Source organism: Podarcis raffonei, chromosome 10 (assembly GCF_027172205.1).
Source record: "Podarcis raffonei isolate rPodRaf1 chromosome 10, rPodRaf1.pri, whole genome shotgun sequence".
Lineage (NCBI taxonomy): Eukaryota > Metazoa > Chordata > Lepidosauria > Squamata > Lacertidae > Podarcis > Podarcis raffonei.
The window spans coordinates 73,346,028-73,364,823 of NC_070611.1; the positions used below are offsets into that span (position 1 = coordinate 73,346,028).

The following is an 18,796-nucleotide window of genomic DNA, read 5'->3' on the forward strand; positions in this document are numbered from 1 at the left end:
GATAAGACGAGCCTGTACCAGTTCCAGATGGGCCGGAGCTGGTCAAATCTCACAATGTGTGCGCGTCTTATGGAGCGAAAGCAGGCTGCACAGCTATCACAGAGGCCAGAACAGCAAGAGGGATTGCTGCTTTCACTGCGCAGCGATGCCTCTTGCTCTTCTGGCTTCTGAGATTCAATCTGAGATTGGCTACAAACTAAGTACAAGTCTTCAGACATCTGACAAACAGGACTCTAGTTTGAGCGCATGGGAGCACTTTCCATGTGAGCTAAGCAAAGCGGTGTGAAAGGATGCAGGTGGAAATTAATGAGTAGATGAAACCCATGGCAGCTGTGAGGCTGGAGCTGTTGAGTGGTTGCCAATCCCCTCACTGTCTCTGCTTTCTCAAGCTACTTTCCACACCTTTTCTTTCTTTTTGTAGCATTCTGCGAGTGACAAGAATGGCCCTGGCCCCGCATTTCCTGCCTCCCATACACAGCTGCATCCTAGACCTTGCTGGGTGCCCACCCACATTAAGAGTCCGAACCAGGTCAGGGGTGGGAAGAATCAAAGATCCAGCTTCCAGCAAGGAACATGAAGTGCCTGTTCTGCCAAATCAAAGGAGCTGCTGGGCTGTGGGCACCATTTTGGCTTTCCACCTCCGCAACCTGACTTGCCTGGTTCCTGCATTTTTGGCTGCCTCCAGGCTCATTATTTCGTGGAAGGAGAAAGAGTAACCCAGATGATCAAGGGGAATCAAGAAGGCTGCAGAGTTGGAAACTTTTAAGGCCACTTCTGCACCAAACTTTTAAAGCAGTATCACACTGCCTGAAGCAGCCATGGCTTTCCCCAAAGAATCCTGAAAACTGTGGCTTGTTAAGGGTGCTGAGAAACGCTTGTTCCCGTCCCAAAACTATAATTCCCAGCATTCCCTGGGGAGAGGGATTGATTGTTAAATGACTTTGGGAATTGTAGCTCAGGGAGGGGAATAGGAGTCTCCTAACATCTTCTAGCAAGGGACGCGGGTGGCACTGTGGGTTAAACCACAGAGCCTAGGACTTGTCGATCAGAAAGTAGGCGGTTCGAATCCCCATTATGGGGTGAGCTCCTGTTGCTTGGTCCCTGCTCCTCCCGACCTAGCAGTTCGAAAGGACGCCAAACTGCAAGTAGATAAATAGGTACCGCTCCGGCGGGAAGGTAAACAGCGTTTCTGTGCGCTGCTCTGGTTTGCCAGAAGCTGGCCACATGACCCAGAAGCTGTACGCTGGCTCCCTCGGCCAATAAAGTGAGATGAGCGTCGCAACCCCAGAGTCGGCCATGACTGGACCTGATGGTCAGGGGTCCCTTTACCTTTAACACCTTCCAGCAGCCTTAACAAACTACAACCCCCAGGATTCTTTGAGGAAAGAATGGAAATTTATGGAAGTAGACATGCATGGGAAAAACAGAGAACAGTTTTCTCTATCTAGAGGCGATGGGAGCCAGGTGCAGTGTTATACAGTGGTTCCCCTCCTTCCTCCTGGGCCATGTCCAGAAAGTGGTGTTGGGGGATGAGTGTTCAGACCCCTGGGCTCTCCCTTGTGTGGTGCCTCAGGGCTCTGTCCTCTCCCCCATGCTTTTTAATATTTATATAAAGTTGCTGGGAGAGATCATCAGGGGGTTTGGGCTGGGTGTCCATCAATATGCAGATGATACCCAGCTCTACTTCTCTTTCAAATCAGAACCAGTGAAGGCAGTGAAGGTCCTGTGTGAGTGTGTGGAGGCAGTTTGTGTTGTGTTTTATGTTTTATTTATGTAAATTGTTTTGCAATTTTAAAAAGTTCTTAAAAGATGTTGGAGGCATCACTCTGAAAGTTAACATATTCCACCCACCACGTTCAGTTTGTTTGGACTTTTCCGTAACCATTAACTGCTCACTTGCCACGGGGTTTCTGCGTGGGATCACGGTGCTCGCGTTTGATGCCTGCAATCGCCGTCCCCGCAACTGTTGGTCGATAAATGCCCCAGGAGAGTTGAGAATTCTCTAGAGGAAGGAAGAGAGGTTTCGGCATTTTGGACAACCAAAGCAGAGGGACAGGTGAGTAGCCTTTGCGGCTGGGTCTCCTTGGTTCTGCCAGTAATTGCAGCTCCTTTGATGAGATGAAACCCAAACGGTGCTACCTTTGAAATGTAGACGCCTATTCTCATTTGCTCCTGATGGATGCGTTTATTAAATTATCTGAGGTATTGCTGGTTAACTTTACAGAAATGCCACGAACCTCTTGCCAAATTCAAGTCTGTGTATTGTTTTTGGGGTTTTTTGTAAAAAAGAAAAGAAAAAGAAAATTGAGGGGCAATGCTGCTTTGATAAGCAGGGAGAAAGAAATCTATGAATATGAGTGGGGAGAAGGGAAAAGAAATTCCGGTAGTATTCCTGCATCTGCAGGGGGTTGGACTAGACGACCCTCAAGGTCCCTTCAAAGGTTCTGTGATTCTAATAGCTGGCTGGGTCAGGCTGGTGGCCCACCTGTTCAAGCATCCTGTTCTCACAGAATTAGAAGAAAATGTTCTCTCTCCACAGGTGCAGATGGGGCCGTTCTCTCCCTTCAACCTCTCCCTTGCGGTTTTCCTGGCTTTCCTTTCCCTGCAAGGTATGACTAAGTTGGGCTCATCAAACCCTGGTTGAGACGAGCCAAGTAAAGTCTTCTCCAAAACCAAGTGGGCTCGGCACCCGGCCACCCCTCTTCAATGGACAACTGCTTGCTCCACCCTCATTGCCACTTCCCCCCAGGTCAGCCTTTGCCAACCTGGTGCCCTCCAACTGCTTGGACTACAATTCCCAGCAGCCTCAGCACCACACAGCTGTGCTGTGTTTTAGCCCAACGCATCTGGCAGGCACAAGGCTGCTCTAGGGTTTCCTTCAGCTTCTCGGTCTTTATTAGGCTTGCATTGCCATCCTCCTTCCCTCCCTCTTAAGGCCTCACCTTGGACAGTACTTCAGCTTTCCCTTCTCTTTCACCAGGCGCAGACTCCAGCTGCCTCACAGGCTGGCTCAAGCGAGGAAATCAATGCTTTGGGTTCTTCAATGTTACTATGCAATGGCAAGATGCAGAGGTATGGGACCAAGAGTGGCTTGAACCAGGGATGTATTTCATTAAAAACTTAAGCACAGTAAAAGAGCCAGCAGGATCAGGCCAACACATCTAGTGCAATCTCCTGTTCCCAAAGCAGCCAACCACAGGCTTACAGGAAGCCTGCAAGATGGATTTGGGTGCAAGAGCACTCTCTCTTCCTGCGGTTTCCAGCAGCTAGTATTCAGAAGCTTACCGTATTTTTCGCTCTATAAGACACACTTTTTCCCTCCTAAAAAGTAAAGGGAAATGTGTGTGCGTCTTATGGAGCGAATGCAGGCTGCGCAGCTATCACTGAAGCCAGAACAGCAAGAGGGAGCACTGTGCAGTGATCCCTCTTGTTGTTCTGGCTTCTGGGATTCAGAATATTTTTTGTATTGTTTTCCTCCTCCAAAAACAAGGTGTGTCATATGGTCTGGTGTGTCTTATAGAGCAAAAAATACAGTAACTCTTTGTGGGGTGCATCCCCCTGGGGAAAAAACTGGCTTTGCAAACTCCCAGGCTGTGCTTGCCTTGACTTGCGTCCTTATCAGGGATTTGGCTCACTGCTTGTTTGTGCTTGTGGTTCTCATGAGTGGGATGCAGGTGGCGCTGTGGGCTAAACCGCTGAGCCTCTTGGGCTTGCCGATCAGGTGGTCGGCGGTTCGAATCCCCGCAACGGGGTGAGCTCCTGTTGCTCTGTCCCAGCTCCTGCCCACCTAGCAGTTCGAAAGCTCAGCAGTTCAAATAGATAAATAGGCAGTGCTTTTTTCTGGGGGTACGCATACCCCTAAATATTTTGTGAATCTACGTTTGGCCTCACTGAGGGGTAGTATTTCAATATGAGTCGGAAAATGAGAGTACCCCTAAACCTTTTTTTAAGAAAAAAAGCACTGTAAATGGGTACCGCTGTGGTGGGAAGGTAAACAGTATTTCCATGCGCTCCGGCACTTCTCATGGTCCTCTGTGCACCAGAAGCGGTTTAGTCCTGCTGGCCACATGACCCGGAAACCTGTCTGTGAACAAACGCCACAGGCCCCCTCAGCCTGAAAGCGAGATGAGCGCCGCAACCCCAGAGTCGCCTTTGACTAGACCAAACTGTCCAGGAGTCCATTACCTTTTACCTTCTCATGACACCAACTCAGTTCATGCTGGTACTTAGTGCATTCTAGAGCATGGTGCTGATAATGCAAAGGTCACAGGTTTGATCCCCGTACGAGATCGTTGCACATTCCTGCATTGCAGAGGGTTGGACTAGATGATCCTTGGTGTCTCTTCCAACTCTACAATTCTAGATTTCTGTAATTTTTGCAGTACAGTGGTACCTCGGGTTAAGTACTTAATTCGTTTCAGAGGTCCGTTCTTAACCTGAAACTGTTCTTAACCTGAAGCACCACTTTAGCTAATGGGGCCTCCTGCTGCCGCCGATTTCTGTTCTCATCCTGGAGCAAAGTTCTTAACCCGAGGTACTATTTCTGGGTTAGCAGAGTCTGTAAGCTGAAGTGTATGTAACCCGAGGTACCACTGTACATGCTCAGCCCGTGGTGGTTACATGGACTGCAAATGTCTCCTCTTACTGCTCAGAAGTTGCTGTCCAGGCACAGGGACAGAATGAAGGAGAAGCCTACTGAAATGTTCAAGTCAATTCCAATGGCGTCCCCCATTCTCTGGGGTGCTCTTTTTTGGTCTCCCTCAGGTTGCCTGCCAGGCCTTTGGTGAGAATGGCCATCTTGCCTCCATTCACGATGAAGACGACATGAAGGCCCTGTCGCAACATCTGAGCCAGAACTATAAAGGGAGTCAACATATATGGATCGGGTTGCACAACCCCAACACTGGGAGTGAAAACGTGAGTCTGGGCAGGCGGTGCTCTTTCTAATCAATATTCAGGGACTGTTCAAAATGGCAGCCGCAAGGGGCAGGGAAACCAGCTGAAAATATTGAAATTTCAGCTCCGGTCGTCCGAGCTGATAAGGCTCATCTTTTTGAGCCCTCCCAGCAGAGCATTAAAACAACAAAGTCCACAACGGAAGGACGAGGCAGGTATGGCTACATTGCTATGCTTTATTACTAAGCTATGCAGAGAGCAAAGAATATACATGTTCTCTCTATGAGAGCAGAGAGCAACAGAAGAAAGGAAAACGAAAGAACAAAGGAAACAGGAAACCAGTAACGTCATATCCCGTCTCCCTTTCCCGTGAGAATCCAACAGTATCTGGACTGTGGAATGTAAACACAGCCCTGTAACTTGCAAGCAGCTGCTCAGCAAGTAAACAGAAACTAACAGTTCCTGCATGGAGGGAAAGAGCAGAAAAGGGAACACAGGTGTCAGGTGAGCGTTTAGGAAAATGGTTAGCCATCCACCTTTCTGGGAAATACCTGAGAGTCCAGCATGCAAGTCAGAGCTCTGTCTTAACTTTGACCATACGGGGCTGTCTTTGGAAGGTGGCTGGATGGAGAAGATGATGACTGGTCTCCCACACCTTTATCATCTCTGAAGAAGAGGGGATCGTGGCAGGTATGCTTTTTGTGAAAGTGGGGCTGCCGTGGGGTGGGGGAGAGAACAGCTGTACCTGCCAAGATCTCCTCTTCAGCATGAACATTGGAGGACCAAGTCTTGATCCTTTCCAACAAGGTGGGGGGGGGGAAGAAATCCTTTTTTTCTTTTTCTTTTTGCAAATGGCATAGCCATTTTCTCAACATTTGCAAATTTCTCCAGTGCATGCTTGCTCAGAGGCAAGTTCCTCTAGCTTTATGTCTCTGCTGTCTTATCCCGGTGCTTTTTCCCCTGGGGGTACACAGGGGTACACATACGTCATTTGGCCTCATTGAGGGGCAGTATTTAATATGAGCAGGAAAATGAGAGTAGCTCCTAAACGTTTTTTTTAAAGACAAAAGACACTGTCTTATACTTTGAAGGGAAAAAAATGAATGAATTCCTGTGCCCCACAAATAACCCAGAGATGCATTTTAAATAAAAGCACACATTCTACTCATGTAAAAACACGCTGATTCCTGGACCGTTCGCGGGCCAGATTTAGAAGGCAATTGGGCTGGATCCGGCCACTGGGCCTTAGTTTGCCTACCCATGGTCTTATCCTATGCAGTAGCTTCAGAAATCTCTAGGCCTCAGGTTTTAGGATAACATTATCAGGTTGACACAAGTTAACCGGATGCAGTCTGCTTTCCAACTATGCCAAATTTTAGTAAGCAGGGAGTGGAAAAATGAGGAGGCAACGCTTTCTCTTCTCTTTTATTTATTAAAATGTATGCACCCCTATATTGGTTCTTTTAAAACAAAAGCAAACCGACAAACCTCAAGGCTGTTTTGTAGTGGTGGTTAGGAACATGATTGCAGGAAGGACTTTTAAAAAATGAAGGACCCAAACCGATGGGTTACAAGAGAGGAGATTCCGACTAAACATACAGAAAAACTTTCGGACAGTAAGAGCTATTCAAAGCAACGACAAACAGACCTATGGTCACGTAAAACATACTCAATAAACACATGAGACGTAACTGGGTGTGTTCTTAGATAAATAAGATATACTATTCATAGTATCAAATTGTAAATTTCAACAGAAGTAACTCATAAAGTTCAACAAATGAAAAAAGCAGAAGACCCAGTGGATCAGATCATTCTATAGCCAGTTCATGCATAAGGTCCATCTGTGTAATGGTGTCCATTCCACCTGTCTGTTCATAAAGTCCAAACCATCCACATGAAAGGTTGTTTTGTTGTTGTTTAGTCGTTTAGTTGTGTCCGACTCTTCGTGACCCCCTGGACCAGAGCACGCCAGGCACTCCTGTCTTCCACTGCCTCCCGCAGTTTGGTCAAACTCATGTTTGTAGCTTCAAGAACACTGTCCAACCATCTCGTCCTCCGTCGCCCCCTTCTCCTTGTGCCCTCCATCTTTCCCAACATCAGGGTCTTTTCCAGGGAGTATTCTCTTCTCATGAGGTGGCCAAAGTACTGGAGCCTCAGCTTCAGGATATGTCCTTCCAGTGAGCACTCAGGGCTGATTTCCTTCAGAATGGAGAGGTTTGATCTTCTTGCAGTCCATGGGACTCTCAGGAGTCTCCTCCAGCACCAGAATTCAAAAGCATCCATTCTTCGGCGATCAGCCTTCTTTATGGTCCAGCTCTCACTTCCACACATCACTACTGGGAAAACCAGAGCTTTAACTATAGGGACCTTTGTTGGCAAGGTGATGTCTCTGCTTTTTAAGTTGCTGTCTAGGTTTGTCATTGTTTTTCTCCCAAGAAGCAGGCGTCTTTTAATTTTGTGACTGCTGTCACCATCTGCAGTGATCATGTCTAAGACAAGGATTTCCGGAATATTGGCCTTGTTTCGCCGTCCTGGGCTTCATCAGTACTTAAAGCTCTAAATAACGCAAATAAATACAATATCACGATCTCACACATTTTACAGAAAAAATAATATAAAACCATAAATAACTGTACATACCATATGTGATATTGCAGGACAGTGGATCTTATGGCATATTAGTAGCTGCAGTAAGCAGCAACTGTTACAAAGTACGGTTATATGGACTAGCACAATATTGATTGGGTTACAGGTGTTGGCAATCCACTATTCTGCAGTGGAACAGATTCCCACGAGAGATGATGGACTCTCCTTCCTTGGAGATCTTTAAGCAGAAGTTGCGTGACCATCTGCCATGGATGCTTTAGCTGAGATTCCTGCTGAGATTAGAAGAGATAAGTCCCTGCAACGTGGGAACTGGGATTCTGAGTCTCCAGATGTTCTTCTTATTCCCATTGATTGGACAAGGGAAGAATGGGCTGGAGAAGTCCCTTTCTTCCTCAGCAGTGACGATGTCTCTTTTGCTCTCTTTCTATAGAACTGGCAGTTCAAATGGACAGATGGCACCACTGGAAGATACACTCCTTGGGCGCCTGGGCTACCCAGTATTGACACCGACGAACACTGCGTGGAACTCTTCAGCAATGGTGAGGAGCAAAAGGAGGAAGCCATGGGGTGCTTCAGAGATGGAGGCTGAAGCACTGGAGGAAGAGGCAGGGAAGGGAAGGGCCAGGTGTTTCCCCACCCTCTCCTGCACCACTGACTCCCAGAACCAGGAGGTGACTGAAGTGGGAAGAGCGGAGGACGTTTCCATGTAGGCATAGTCTCTGGCTACATGTGTGCAGCCTGTGAGGGGAAGGTGCATAAACTGGTGGGGCAGGATGGCCCCCTGTTGCTGCAACTGTTCCATCAAGATCCACCTATGAATAGCTGCCTAGATGCTACACTGGGGGGGGGGTGTTTATCCACCACTGTGGAAACTGTGCTGGGCCCAGGGGTTAACCCGAGCAATGCAGTCCAGGTTCGGTCCCGAATCCAAGGATTCTGTGAGGAGTCAGTCCAACAGGGCCAAGGCAAGTCTCAAGGCAGGAAACTAGGTAGGTCAGACACAGGGTCTCAGGCAGGTTCCAGCAAGCAGCAATGTTGCTCCCGCAACCTGGGGCAGGGCCCAACAGCCTTTTATCTCTGTCGGAGTAACGGCCGTCCTGATCCCCCGGTGACTCACCTCCCTGTCTTGCCCGAAGATGAGCACTCCTCCTGCGAGTACTCAGGTCTCTCCTTCTCTCAGACCTTAGTCTCTGCTGCTCGGGAGATGATGGTGGGTTACTAGACCCAGAGGCCACCTCAGCCTCTCCTGACCCAACTGGTAATGGAGCAGCTGTAGGTGATGGCCCAGCTGAAGGCAACACGGTTATCCCTGCATCTGGAGCCAGGGCAGGCTCAGGCCCCTGACTTGGCCCAGGTGGTCCTTGTTGCAGGGGAACCTGTGCAGACTGGGGCTCTTCAGAATCAGGCCCCAGACTTGGTTCAGATGATGCCTGAGGCAGAGGATCCAGTGCGGATTGAGACTCCTCTGGTTCCGAATCTGAGCCTGAGTCCCAGGCCATCACAGAAACTACTGTGTCAGCTTTGACAATAGAGAGTTAACTATCTGCCCTGGGGTCCCTTTGGGTGGGGAGCACCCTTGGCGTCACAGCTGGAGAATGGTGCATGGTTTCCGAGCACTGGGTTGCTGCTAGTAGGCCCCTGTAACTCCCTGCCACATGTTTCCAAGACTTCCTGCCGCCCCGACAAAGTTGGACACTGAGGTGGCTGGCTGTGAGTGTTAGTAACATCCTCCCACATTGTCTTCCAGAATACATGAAGTGGAATAACCACTATTGCATCGGAAATCACCCCTACCTATGCAAATACACTCTCTGAGGCCAAGAAAAGACTCTGACGTGCTCAGTAGCACCTGGGAGACTGACCAAGATGCATCTTCTACCTGCGAGAATCCAAGTCTTTCCATGTATTGTGCTCTGAAGCCCAAGCCCACGCTTCCCCAACCTGGTGCCTTCCAGAGGTTTCAGATTAAAACTTCCATCACTCAGTGGGACAGAATTTTTCTCCTGTGGTCAATAAATTCTCTTCCAAATACACCTGTTGTTAAGTTATGGGCGAATATATCACACAACACAGCAATTCTTCAAACAGCTCTTGTTTATTCAGAGGCCAGAACAGAACTGAACTGAAGAGCTCAGTCAGCCTGCTTATATAGAGCTCCAGAACAACGTAACTGTAGCAACTTTCTAAAACTATCCAATCACTGAACGTCACTTTCGATCCTTCATTTGCATACAAACTATCCAATCACTGAACGTCACTTTCGATCCTTCATTTGCATAACTATACAGTATCCCCCTGCTGGCCCAGGGTGAGAACTTCAGTACATAACACCCCTCCCCACCGAGATAAGGCGTTAGTTACAATCGTAATGGTTTCCTTACATACAGCACTACACGTAATGGTTCAATTAGGCACAAAAGCATATCGGTTACATTTCACATACTTAGACCAACAGTGATACATGTCCAACAACATAGTCCTTTAAATAAGTTGGGCGCTTGGCAACTCTGCCAGACCACTGGGGACTGGTAGCCAAGTCCGGGGGGCCACCCAATTCTTGCTGAGGCTGTGATGCGACCCTAGTTGGCGTTGAAACCAAGTCCCCTGGATCCGCTGCTGTGGGTGGAGCCTCCGCAAGTGGAGTGGTCTGAGTCTGTGGTAAGTCTGGCAGACCCTCTGAAGTGGCTTGGTTCAGCTCCACGCTGGCAATTTGTGAGAGAGGTGTAGGTGGAGCCTCACCATCTGTAAGTGTCTGTTCCGGAGCCACGAGCGCAGTTGGGGGCACCACAATAGTGTCCAAGTCCCCAACCCTGTGCCTAAGCTGGTCTATGTGCCGGCGCCCACAGCCTCCGTCTTCGAGTGCCACCTGGTACGAGCGAGGTCCAGTGACTCCCACTACTGTGGCTGGCACCCAAGGAATGTCCCCCACAAAGTTCCGGGCAAAGACCTGGTTTCCTGGAAAAAATGACCATGGCTCATTGGCACAGCCTGGGGGTTCGGCCATGGCAAAGTCTGGGTGCAGCCGGTCGAGCGGGGACCTGAGGCGGCGGCCCATAAACAGGTCGGCAGGACTCTGCCCTGTGGCCGCATGAGGGGTGATGTGTTGTACGAACAAGTATTCGGCAACCTGCTCGTGCCAGTCTCCCCGGTCCAGGCGCGCCAGTGCCTCTTTTGCTGAGCGCACCATTCTCTCTGGTTGCCTGTTGTTGGATGGATGAAATGGTGCCGTTAGGGCATGGCGGATGACCAGTCCCAAAACATACCGCTTAAAAGGGCCTGACGTGAACTGTGGTCCGTTGTCGGAGACAAGGACATCAGGATACCCATGCGTCGCAAAGAGACCTCGCAGCACCCGGATGACAGCCTCGGCAGTGGTAGAGGGCATCAGGGCCACCTCCAGCCATTTGGAATAGGCGTCCACCACTACCATAAAGGTCCGGCCGTGAAAGGAGCCGGCCAGATCAATGTGCACCCTCGACCATGGTGTCTTGGGTGTCTCCCAGGTGTGTCTTAGATGCCGATGGCACAGGCCTTGATTCTTGGCACGCTTGACAGGCGGAAACCCAGGCAGTGATGGCATCGTCCATGTTAGGCCACCAGACGTAACACCGAGCCAACGCCTTCATTTTGACGATTCCCGGGTGGCCAATGTGCAGAGCCTCCAGGACACGTTGATGGAGTCTTTGGGGAATCACGACGCGGTCTCCCCACAGCAGACAGCCGTGATGAGCCGAGAGTTCATGTTGTCTGGTTATGAACGGCTGGAACTCTGATGCAAAAGGCCCTTGCGGCCACCCCCTCCACACCCAGTTGAGCACACGGCTGATGGTGTGATCCTGGGCAGATGCGGAGGCCACAGTGGCAGCCGATACAGGCGCTGCCGGAAGATCCTCAATCAGGAGGAGCGATGAAGCAGGAGCCTGGTCTTCCACAAACGCTGGAAGAGGGCAACGGCTGAGGGCGTCGGCATGGCCCATCAATTTCCCCAGGCGATGGACGAGCCATTAGTGATAGGCAGTCAGGAAAACAGTCCATCACAGCATGCGCGGCGAGAGGACCGGTGGAGTTGGACGATCACCGGCAAGGAGGCCCAGGAGTGGCTTGTGGTGAGTGATGAGGTCAAAAGTCCTGCTGTAGAGGTATTCATGGAACCTCTTCACTCCAGCCACAAGCGCCAGTGCCTCCTTGTCGAGCTGGCTGTAATTCCGTTCAGTCAGAGATAGCGTCCTGGAAAAGTAGGCAAGCGGTGCTTCTCTTCCGTCTGGAAAATGGTGACTAAGGACAGTGCCGATGCCAAAAGGTGAGGTGTTGCAGGCAAGGACCAGCGGCCTGGCTTCACTGTACTGTACCAGCACACTGTCCGATGAAAGGAGAGCCTTTTTTTTTAAAAAAAAAGATATTTATTGAGTTTTTCCACCTTTATACATTAAAAAATCAAAAAGAAAAAACAAAAAAAGTTAAAAACACATAAAGTTTACAATCCTTATTTTCAATAACATATTTCCTTGACTTCCCCACACCTCCCCTTCTTATATTCCAGTTCAAATTGTTAATTCAACAAGTTCTTGTCCCCAATTTTTGACCTTTTTATATTTAATTCATTTTTTAAAAAACCAATTTTAACTTATAAACATCAGTATTTAAACATCAGTGCTCATTCTTAAAACTTTTTTCTAAAGTCGACCCAAATTCCCTTCCACGAATTCCCCAATTTTCATACTAATAACAAAACAAAATAAAAAAACAGATTATAATTCTGCACCCTTTGGATTCCCAAAACCCACCCCACCCCTTTCCCGGTTTCAATCCCCAACAAATGTCCATCAGTCTTAGTCTACTATCAGCCTGGAGACCTCACGTCCGAGGCTCTTAATTCTCTCTCAATTCCTCTCTGCCGGTTTTTTTGGTAGTCCTTAATATTAAACACCAGATCTCGGAGAAGCTCTGTCCCGATAGGGTCCATATTTCTTCCAGCCAGACCTCCATACTTAAAAGTGGAGCCTGAATCTTGTTTCTTACTCCTTTTAAGTCCAAATGTCCCAAAAGCTCCAACTTTCACCTTAATCAAATTTGTAATCCATAGGTCTTCAGATCTCCACATAAGGAGATCTCTCCATTCTTCAATCTTCAATTCAAAACAGATTTTCATCATCCAGTACTTATTTTCCTTTGTAGCCATCATGTCAGGCCTCTGGCTCTCCTTTGTCATCTGCAACATTACATCTCCTCCTTCCTTTTCCTCAGAAACAACATATATCTCTTTCTCCACACTCTCAAATCTTTCAAGTTTCTCTTCTTGTCCAGCTGCATGGACTTCATGAGTCAAGTCCTTATCAAATTCAATGGATTTGTTTACTGTTAAGTCCAGAGTTGCAACATTTGTAGCCAAAACATCAATTTGGCCTTGTAAATTTCCCAAGAGAAGAAACACTCTGTCCAATTTAGTTTGAATTTTTCCTCCTTCAGCCATTCTTGTAATGTCCCAAAATCCCCTCTAGAGGGATTTTGGTTACTTTATCTTCCTTCCAGTTCAAATCCAAAAATCAAGTTAGTTTGTATCAGTTCTTGTTTTCAACAAAATATAACCAAATTGTAGCAAATATATCCAGCAGAGATAGCAGAAACAAAGTTCTCTTTTTCCTTCTTGACAGCTAATTTGACAGCTGTCAAACTCTTCTATATCTCCTCAACAGGCTCTCTCGTGGATCACTCCCGGGTCCGGGGGGGGGGTGGCACTTCAGCTCTCAAAATTAGCTCTTATCCTCCAGTGAAATTACTTATACTGCCAAATCGTGAAATTAATGTCTTTTACCCAATAAAGAAGAAGAAATTCTCTCGACCTTAGTTAGCTAGTCCTTGCTTTAGATTATTTATAAGACGGGGAGACGGACTTCCTGTTTGTGCCTTCCCCGATCGTGCCTAATTCAAAAAAAATTTTTTCTTTACAAATCCAATTTCCGTATTACTCACGGGTTGTTGCTTTTAGAGTCCAATTGTTCACAAGAAGAAGTCAGCGCTCTCCGACCATGGCATGCGGCTTCACTCCGCAGGAGAAGCAGTCGACTCTCAGCACCGCGCCGCTCACCCCGTCCCCCGTTCCGAAGCCTTTAAAAAGGCTCCTTCGCGGGTCAGGGGGCGCAAATGGTGCCCGCCGAGTCACCAAGTTCACAGGCTTCAGCGCCTGTGATCGATGAAAGGAGAGCCTTGACCGCGTTGAGGGCCGCCATCTTCCGATGACCCCAGGACCAAGGTGTCTTTGTGCTGAGGAGTCGGTGAAGAAGCTCAGCCACCATGGCTTTGTGGGGCAGGAACATGTTATAAAAGTTCAGCAGTCCCAGGAACGCCTGCAACTCCGTCTTGTTCTTTGGGATGGGGGCCTGCTGGATAGCGCAGATCTTGGATGTGATCGGGTGAAGGCCGGAGGCGTCGATAAGATAGCCCAGGAACTCCACCTGTGGAACGGCGATCTGGCACTTCTCCCTCTTTACCTTGAGCCCGGCCTCTTGGAAACTGGTCAGCACAGCACGGAGGCGCTCGAACAGCTGCTGGTGTGAGTCTGCGGACACCAAGACGTCATCAAAATATGGTACCACACCTGGAAGCCCTTGCAGGAGTCGCTCCATAAGGCTTTGGAAGATGCCAGGAGCCACACTCACCCCGAACTGCAACCGGCGGCAACGGAATGCCCCTCGGTGGGTGACGATCGTCTGGGCTTCAGCAGTGGCATCATTGACGGGCAGTTGTTGATAGGCTTGGGCAAGGTCCAGCTTAGCAAAGACCTTACCCTCACCCAGGGAATGCAGCAGGTGTTGGACAACAGGAACCGGATAAGCATGCTGCTGAAGTGCCTTGTTGATCATGCACTTGTAGTCAGTGCAGATTCTCACCGACCCATCTGGCTTGACAGGCGTGACGATGGGGGTTTCCCACTTGGCATGGTCAACCGGCTCCAAAACTCCTTGGGCGATCAGCTTGTCCAGTTGTTCGTCCACCTTAGCCTTGAGAGCAAAGGGAACCCAGCGTGGCTTTAGCTTGATGGGGGCGACTTGTGGATCAAGGCTAAAGGAGATGGGCGTACCTGTATATTGCCCCAAAGTGCCGTCAAAAACCTCGGCAAAGTCTTCGACCAGACCCTCAGTCTCTGCATTAGAGATGCAGTTGATGCCGGTGACTTCCAGGCCGAGGGCATCAAACCAGTCTAGTCCTAGGAGGCTTGGCCGCTGACCTTCGACTACTACCAGTTGGAGCAGGCCCAAAAAATCCTTGAAGGTGATCCGGAACCGGCCAACGCCTACCACGGGAATGTCGTTTCCCTGGTAGTCTCTCAGGTGTACGAGGTGAGAGTCGAGTTGCCTTTTGGACACTCTGGGTACCAGTCTTTTGATGGTGCTCCAAGACACGATGGACAGGGCAGACCCGGTATCGATCTCCATGTCACATGGAGCTCCTTCAATGAGCACCGTGACGTTCAGCTTGCGTCGCATAGGCGAGTCAGTTTGGCCAATCGTGGTTCCAGACGGGCAGCGGCAGTTGGTGAGAGCGAAACAGCTTTCCTTGGTGGACTGGAGTGAAGACTTGGACTTGCGACTCGGTGAAGGGGGGGTGTCAGACGGAGCCGATCGGCAGACCTTAGTGATGTGGCCCCTTCTGGAACACTTCCGACAGATGGCATCTCTGAATTGACACTTGGCATGGGAATGGTTGCCTCCGCAGCCGGCACATTCCAGTTGGGCCTTGGACTTCTTTTGGAACTTCCTGCACTCCCGCTTTGTCTGGTGCATGTCATCGTCTTCACTGGAGGATGCCTCATCACTGTTGGCCTCTTCATGATGCACTGGAACTGGCTTCCTAGCAAGACGCGGGTTGCTGGCCTTGCGGATCTCCTGGGCGGAGCGTTCGGCAGCTTCTGAGGCCACGGCCTCCTTTCTGCAGCATGAGGTCTGGCTTGGCGAGGAGACGCCCTTGCAGACGGATGTCCCGGACCCCACAGACGATTCGATCCATCAGGGCATCGCCTAAGTCTCGGAACTCGCAGTGCATTGCAGTTTGTCGGAGGGCGGCAGTGTAGTTGTTAATTGACTCCCCCTCTGACTGGTTCCGGTGGTAGAATGCATGGCGGGCAACAATCTTGGACAGCTTTGGTGCGTAGTGGTTGCGGAGCTTCTCTTGAATCGTTTCCCACGGTGTTGCCTGGACTGCTTCAGGCGCAACCGATGCTCGGGCCGTCTCAAACACCTCAGGCCCATAGAGGCTGAGGAATAGGCCCCGCTTCCGTTCCTTTGATACTTCTGTCCGCTCATTGGCTTGGAGGTAGCAGTCGAACCAAGCAAGGTAGGAGTCCCATGATTCAGAGACTGGCGCAAACGGCGGTAGAGGCACAAGTGAAGCCATGATTCCGATGCCGGCGTGAAGGGCGATGGATGGAACACAGTGCTCTAGCCAGAACAGTCAGCTCTGAATTGGTTCTGTTCAGTGATTTCGCTCAGTGATTTCGCTCAGTGATTCAGCTCAGTTCAGAGGGTGGCCACATCTGGCTGTGCTCTGATGTCCATCGATCCCATCCTCGTCACCAGTGTTAAGTTGTGGACGAACATATCATACGACACAGCGATTCTTCAAACATCTCTTGTTTATTCAGAGGCCAGAACAGAACTGAACTGAAGAGCTCAGTCAGCCTGCTTATACAGAGCTCCAGAACAACGTAACTGTAGCAACTTTCTAAAACTATCCAATCACTGAACGTCACTTTCGATCCTTCATTTGCATAACTATCTACAGTATCCCCCTGCTGGCCCAGGGTGAGAACTTCAGTACATAACACCTGTGGCTCTGAGTTTCTCCTGTTTTCATTTACGCCACCTGTTATAGGAATTCTAAGCTGATATATAATGTCCATAAATTTACAAGGCAAACACATACATATGTATATAAACCACGTGTCTGAAATAGTGCAGGAGAGCAAGCCTGAAACCATTTTGATTCTCTCAAACTGACCTCAAGTATTTCTCTGCAAGGAGGAAGGAAATGGGAAAGCCACCCTATTGTCTTTTGCTTAGCTGTCTTAAGGGCATAAGGTAAAGGGACCCCTGACCATTAGGTCCAGTCGCAGACGACTCTGGGGTTGCGGTGCTCATCTCGCTTTACTGGCCGAGGGAGCCGGCGTACAGCTTCCGGGTCATGTGGCCAGCATGACTAAGCCGCTTGTGGTGAACCAGAGCAGCGCACAGAAACGCCGTTTCCCTTCCCGCTGGAGCGGTACCTATTTACCATATTTTTTGCTGCATAAGACTCACTTTTTCCCTCCTAAAAAGTAAGGGGAAATGTGTGTTGGTTTCTATTTCCCTCACTGTGCAGCAACTGCTTGTCACAAGGCATCATTTACATTCCACAGTCAGAGTTACTGTTGGGTTCGCACGGGAATGGGAGACTGGATGTGACGTACACTGGTTTCCTGTTTTTCAGTGTTCTCTCGGTTTCTTTGTGTCGAGAGTGAGTTGCTTCTCTGCTCTCACAGAGGCAGGATGCATGTTTGTATGCTCTCAGCATGGCTTGTAAATAAAGTCAGCATGTAGCACATTTACCTGCTTATCCTTTTGCTGCGTGGACTACGCTCTGCTTCGGCTCAAGATAAGACGAGCCTGTACCAGTTCCAGATGGGCCGGAGCTGGTCAAATCTCACAATGTGTGCGCGTCTTATGGAGCGAAAGCAGGCTGCACAGCTATCACAGAGGCCAGAACAGCAAGAGGGATTGCTGCTTTCACTGCGCAGCGATGCCTCTTGCTCTTCTGGCTTCTGAGATTCAATCTGAGATTGGCTACAAACTAAGTACAAGTCTTCAGACATCTGACAAACAGGACTCTAGTTTGAGCGCATGGGAGCACTTTCCATGTGAGCTAAGCAAAGCGGTGTGAAAGGATGCAGGTGGAAATTAATGAGTAGATGAAACCCATGGCAGCTGTGAGGCTGGAGCTGTTGAGTGGTTGCCAATCCCCTCACTGTCTCTGCTTTCTCAAGCTACTTTCCACACCTTTTCTTTCTTTTTGTAGCATTCTGCGAGTGACAAGAATGGCCCTGGCCCCGCATTTCCTGCCTCCCATACACAGCTGCATCCTAGACCTTGCTGGGTGCCCACCCACATTAAGAGTCCGAACCAGGTCAGGGGTGGGAAGAATCAAAGATCCAGCTTCCAGCAAGGAACATGAAGTGCCTGTTCTGCCAAATCAAAGGAGCTGCTGGGCTGTGGGCACCATTTTGGCTTTCCACCTCCGCAACCTGACTTGCCTGGTTCCTGCATTTTTGGCTGCCTCCAGGCTCATTATTTCGTGGAAGGAGAAAGAGTAACCCAGATGATCAAGGGGAATCAAGAAGGCTGCAGAGTTGGAAACTTTTAAGGCCACTTCTGCACCAAACTTTTAAAGCAGTATCACACTGCCTGAAGCAGCCATGGCTTTCCCCAAAGAATCCTGAAAACTGTGGCTTGTTAAGGGTGCTGAGAAACGCTTGTTCCCGTCCCAAAACTATAATTCCCAGCATTCCCTGGGGAGAGGGATTGATTGTTAAATGACTTTGGGAATTGTAGCTCAGGGAGGGGAATAGGAGTCTCCTAACATCTTCTAGCAAGGGACGCGGGTGGCACTGTGGGTTAAACCACAGAGCCTAGGACTTGTCGATCAGAAAGTAGGCGGTTCGAATCCCCATTATGGGGTGAGCTCCTGTTGCTTGGTCCCTGCTCCTCCCGACCTAGCAGTTCGAAAGGACGCCAAACTGCAAGTAGATAAATAGGTACCGCTCCGGCGGGAAGGTAAACAGCGTTTCTGTGCGCTGCTCTGGTTTGCCAGAAGCTGGCCACATGACCCAGAAGCTGTACTCCGGCTCCCTCGGCCAATAAAGTGAGATGAGCGTCGCAACCCCAGAGTCGGCCATGACTGGACCTGATGGTCAGGGGTCCCTTTACCTTTAACACCTTCCAGCAGCCTTAACAAACTACAACCCCCAGGATTCTTTGAGGAAAGAATGGAAATTTATGGAAGTAGACATGCATGGGAAAAACAGAGAACAGTTTTCTCTATCTAGAGGCGATGGGAGCCAGGTGCAGTGTTATACAGTGGTTCCCCTCCTTCCTCCTGGGCCATGTCCAGAAAGTGGTGTTGGGGGATGAGTGTTCAGACCCCTGGGCTCTCCCTTGTGTGGTGCCTCAGGGCTCTGTCCTCTCCCCCATGCTTTTTAATATTTATATAAAGTTGCTGGGAGAGATCATCAGGGGGTCTGGGCTGGGTGTCCATCAATATGCAG

General features: G+C 49.4%; 1 protein-coding gene across 1 annotated transcript; it reads left to right on the forward strand.

Moving 5' to 3' along the window:
- The first annotated feature begins 2,020 nt into the window (after window positions 1-2,020).
- Window positions 2,021-8,092, forward strand: LOC128422526 (C-type lectin-like). The gene is made up of 5 exons (XM_053406619.1): window positions 2,021-2,056; window positions 2,540-2,609; window positions 2,981-3,072; window positions 4,765-4,917; window positions 7,934-8,092. The coding sequence occupies exons 2-5, from the start codon at window positions 2,546-2,548 to the stop codon at window positions 8,090-8,092; spliced, it is 468 nt and encodes a 155-aa protein (XP_053262594.1). The 5' UTR covers window positions 2,021-2,056; window positions 2,540-2,545.
- Window positions 8,093-18,796: the final 10,704 nt, after the last annotated feature.

What these genes read in the sequence shown, in the direction of transcription:
- LOC128422526 (XM_053406619.1), top strand. Translation starts at nt 2,546, where the DNA reads ATGGGGCCGTTCTCTCCCTTCAACCTCTCCCTTGCGGTTTTCCTGGCT. An exon ending in GGCTTTCCTTTCCCTGCAAG is followed by an intron (nt 2,610 to 2,980) that starts GTATGACTAAGT and finishes CTCTTTCACCAG; the next exon opens with GCGCAGACTCCAGCTGCCTC. An exon ending in CCAACACTGGGAGTGAAAAC is followed by an intron (nt 4,918 to 7,933) that starts GTGAGTCTGGGC and finishes CTCTTTCTATAG; the next exon opens with AACTGGCAGTTCAAATGGAC.